General features: G+C 39.9%; 1 protein-coding gene across 1 annotated transcript in view; it reads right to left on the bottom strand.

Annotated features, from left to right (window-relative positions):
• The window catches only part of LOC143035791 (CD109 antigen-like), a gene marked incomplete at its 5' end in the record, with an annotated part of 77,118 nt that overhangs the window by 44,860 nt on the left and 27,258 nt on the right, over positions 1–5,000 (bottom strand). The window contains 1 exon segment of the mRNA XM_076202754.1: positions 304–556. Coding sequence (XP_076058869.1) covers positions 304–556 — 253 coding nt within the window.

Below are 5,000 nucleotides of genomic sequence, written 5' to 3'. Positions count from 1 at the left end.
TATTCCCTGAGATGGGGATCTTTTCCTACAAAATAATAGAGAGACCCAACTGTGTAGAGCTGGTTATGCAACAAAGAAAAATATTGTTCTTCCAGAGTCTAACCTCATAATGGGTAGTGACATGAAATGTGCTGAGAATATATAGTGACATATTGAAGCATCACTACAGAGACAAGAGGTTAGGAATGGGAGATTAGGGAAAAAGAAGTCAGGAAAGGAACTATTAAGAGGATCACATGGGCAAGAGCCTTGCAGGATTCAAGCAGGAGAAGCTTTGGGGCCAGGTGGGACCAGGACACCCACCGCGACTCTGCATCCTCGAAGAGCCATGTGGCAGGAATGTCTCGTTGGAGAAACACTCGTGGGCGATCATCGGCTGGCGGTGGAAGGAAGGAGAAAGCATATGGTCCAGCCAAGGGCGGCCTCGTTGGGTGGTTATACTCGAGTGCAGGGCCAAGATCTGGCTTAAGTGTGGAAACTCCAGAGTTTGGTGGTAGACGTCCAAAGGGCCCGTTGACTGCATGGAACCGTGGCAATCCATCGGAAGTTGTGTCAGCTGCGGGGATGTGGGCTCAGTGTAGGGAAGTGGGGATTGGTAGTGAGAATGACATATGATAGAGAGGGGGAGAGCATGAACAAAGGGGTCCAAAAATAGGGGTGAAAAAGGATGGTATTCAATATTCATAGTCCTGGAGAAAGGATGGATGTGGTGAGGAAAGATAAGAGGTTGGATAGATGAAAAACTAGACATGGTAGGGATAGTGTTTTGGGATGAGAATCATGAGGTTGTAAGGGACTGAAAATGTGGATGGGGCCAATAAAGAGAAAAAGGGTCAGAATGCAAAGGAAGAAGGGAAGGAGAAAAAAAAGGAGGGAAGGAGAAAAAAAAGGAGGGAAGGAGGAAAGGAGGGAGGAAATGCATGAATAAGGGATGAAAAACCAACTTAAGAAGAACCGTGCAACTTCATCAGGGGTCAGGAAGTGCTGTGCAGAAATGAAACCACAGAGACTTACCATGCACACACAAGAATATGTATAGACCAGCCACAAATGAACTGGCATTACTGGTCCTGGGTCTTGAGCTGTGCCCAAGTCATGCAGGGGAACAGGTATGGTGAGTCTCAATACTAAATACAAGGTCAAAGGCTACCAGGTAAGTTCTGTTGGTAATTTTCTTAAAACTAAGCAGAATTTTCCTTATCTACTACATCAAAATAATTTGATCACCCTGCTTGCCATTTTGCTAGATGTAAAGATATTGTTGGCCTCTTTAATAGTATTTTCAGGGAACTTCTACAACAAGAGGTGTGATATTACCAAATTAAAGCACATAAACACAGATAGTACCTAATAAAATCAATATTGCCATTGCATCAAATGAAGGGACTAAGCAGGACTACTTAACCAAATTTGTTTGGCTAGACAAGGAAAATTCCCTCACTCAGGTTCAAGAACATAACCATAAGTATAGGAAATGATAAGCATACTAGATAGTCTAAGGCAGTCTGCTGTCAGTCAGTCACTCTGTAATTAGGGTAGGAATTGTGCTGTACAGATGTGGGAGTAGGTGAGTTTGTGAAGGAAGCCAAAATGTGCTAGAAGGAAGTGGACATCACAGCAGGAATCTGCAGATCACCCTGAATTGAAACCATCTAACAGGAACACAAGAACCTTGTGATATACAGTGAGCATATAAATGTGACAACCAGTAGATGGTTTTGCTTAGTCCAAATTGTGTAGTGAAACAAAACTTAGTTTCATAAAATAATCTTTTGGCATCTTATATGTAGAATCACCTGCTGCAAATGCATGATGGAAAATCAATTCACATGAAAACATGGTGAGGAGTATACACCACAAGGCACATGGCTGTGAATGAAACAATCACCTTTACCCTATGCATTTGGATTATTGAGAGCTAAGTCACTGCAAGAAATTAAAGAGAAGGACTTGAGCCCATGACCAGGAAGATACAAGACCCACACACTTCCAATTATGCCATGAAAACATATGGACCATATGATGAAAGATAGAGGATTTAACTTCCAGAAGTGGTGGTCTCCACCTTGCAGACAGCAGTAACACCACTTACTGACATCTTTGGTGACTATACAATTATTTTCATGTGATATACAGGCATACAAAATTGGACTTTAGTGGGGGTCAAATGATACAACCTTTACTTTCAAAGAAAAAAATAATCATGAAAACTTTCAGCATTGAGGTTTTCTGATGTAGCTAAAGAAAGAAAGTGAGAAGTGTATTGGATTTTTTAAACAACCATGAGAAAAGGGAAGGGACTTTGAATGAGTGGATCTTTTATATAAAACAGCGATTTGTTACCAAAAGTTTTTCTGGAAACCTAACACCCCAGCAACATGCAATGATCCTTGAATCATTTTATACCTTTCTCTGGATTGAAACAATGGAAGGTTTTCTATGTTAGGCAAATGTGGAGCTATTCCTATGCCACTGGCTAGCTGGAGAAGAGCCATTAATAGATGTCAGCTCTCCTAATGTGAAAAAGGTGGAAGAAAATAGTGGAACTCATAGATAGATAAGCATTCAGTCTGCTGATCAATAAACTAAAGGTGGAATAGACATTGGTGAAGTTACAGAAAAAGATCCTTTGGAAAGATTTGGGGAAGAGGGAAATGCCAAGAATAGGAGACAGGATGATGACAAAAATTTATCTTTATTATCTAGCAGTTAATAAAAGGAGCTTGCTTGATAAGGTCTTGTGAGACAAACATCAGAGAGAATCACATTCATACTGCTCATCTTCAAATCCAATCACTACCTTCACTTCTACACAGAGGTGCAAAGCTAGAATTCATCCTTCAGATCAGGATCAAGATTTCTCTTGATCAGCTTTAACTACCTTTCCTCTTCCTGCTATCAGCTGGTGACACAGAAGCCAACTAAAACCACTACAACATAGACAACAATATATTTCTTCCAGGAGAAAATTATGGAAGGTCCTAAGGACCATGGTTGACCACTGTGGGACTGCAGATTTCTAGCTAGTGAAACTCAAGGCAATAATGATTGTATTATCATTCATGATATACTGATTTCCAAAATAAATATTCATACTCTTTGAGCCCCTTAAGGGTGATCCCATAGAATCAAGTAAAATAGTGTGATGACAGTTTCACTAAAAGGAAAAGTACCACCAAACATGAAGAGTTGAGAGAAACAGGCAATAGCCTTTCCACTACTGATAGGGCAGTGCCTTGGTGATTAAATAAAACAGCCAGAGAGTAATCTGAATAAAAGGAAATAAGCCATCCATTATGGAAAGGATTAACTTTCTCTCCTTTGATGGCTGTCCCTTTTCCATTTCTCACCTCCTTCCCCATCTCCTTAACTGACTTCCTTATTCTACAGACTTCAAAGTAAAATTCATATTTTCTGAAAATGTTTCTGGTATTCATTCAATATTTTTCTCTCTTTCTTTCTTTATTCTTTACTTTCATTTTTAACTCTCAGCCTTTCTCCTTACACAAATTTCTATTATACTCATCTTTACTGTTATTGTAGTTTTCATGCGTGTTTACTTATTCTTTTTTCAAATTTCCCATCCCTTCATTTTTCTATTTTTATATTCAGGCTGTCCTCTATACAATATTCAAAACCCAAAACCCTTCCATTTTTTCAGAGTCCATTGCTTCTACAAAAAAAAATACATACATACATATACCAAGGCTTTTTCCCCCTTACAAGGGGGGTAGCCAAAAAGAAAAAGGCATAAAATCATTCCCACCCATTCCATCCCTGAATACACTCCACACCCCTCCACCCTCCCTCTTATCTTAGCACCTCCTGGATGACGGGTCATCCCTGCACCTTGTCCACTGCCCTGGGTCAGAAGCAGTGTCGCAAGACACAGCACATCCACAGCAAGGCCGCTTCATTAAATCGGCGACCCCCCCCTCTCCGTCCCCCATTGCATAAAATGAGACGACGGGGAGAAATCCCTTCGGGTTGCGTCAAATTTTGCTAACACATACTACCCCATCCACCCGCCCATTCCACCTCATGCTATCACAACATCATCCATATACAACCATTCTCCATTCACCCGTCTTCTGTCTTCTCCCGTCCTTCCTCAACAGACATTCCCCTCTTCCCCAAAGCCCCCTTCACCCCATCCATCCACCTCATCCTAGGACGTCCCCTCATGTTCAAAAAAATAAATAAATAAAATAAAATAGGTCCTTCCCTTTCACTTTCATATGTACCATAAGTCTTAGTAATGGGAGAGCACAAACTTAGATCACATCCTTATAAATGCCCTATATCCAAAGCTTGATTTGAAAACTTGAAATTTTAGTCTACTTTTTTTCAAAAATAAAAATACAGATAAAAGACATTTAGGCTAAAACTTTTATATAGGTAGTGCCTTTGTTTTCTTCTGCAAAAATTAATGATTTATACCAAATATACAGTGTTGTACTTAATTTGTGTTTCAGAGAAATCTTGATTCTATTTGTGTACCTAAAAAAAAAAAAAAAAAGGAACCAGCAGAGGATATCTGCAAGTGGTGATTCTGTAAGACAGATATCACAACCATCTCCCTGTTGTCTGTCTTCACAACCTGTGAACACCCTCAGCTCCAAGATATCTCACTATCATCTTCAATAGTATTTTCTGTACTAATTCACATAAAGACAATTGGCAATTGTTCCCCTCCTACTACTGCTCTAAATTGGTGACAACTATAATCCCCCTTGAACACAATGTAGACAGCAGTCTAATGTTTCTTCCCAGGAAAAACTTAGCGAAGGCTCAGGAATCAATACCAATCATTCTGGAATTGCAGATTTCCAGTCAGTGAAACTCAAAGTAATAATTATTATCATATCTAATGAGTGGCAGAGTAAATATGACGTTCAGGAATGAGGAGTGAATGATTTAAGGTTAATGTGGGGCAGTGTCAAAGTTGTGTAATACTGCTAAGGTAGCTCAATGTGCATGGATAGGGTGGTAAGGGAGGT

Source organism: Oratosquilla oratoria, chromosome 19 (genome assembly GCF_046742065.1).
Source record: "Oratosquilla oratoria isolate Oo_2021 chromosome 19, ASM4674206v1, whole genome shotgun sequence".
NCBI classification, from domain to species: domain Eukaryota; kingdom Metazoa; phylum Arthropoda; class Malacostraca; order Stomatopoda; family Squillidae; genus Oratosquilla; species Oratosquilla oratoria.
Note: the sequence above shows the minus strand (reverse complement) of the source record. Positions and strands in the feature narration are given on the sequence as shown.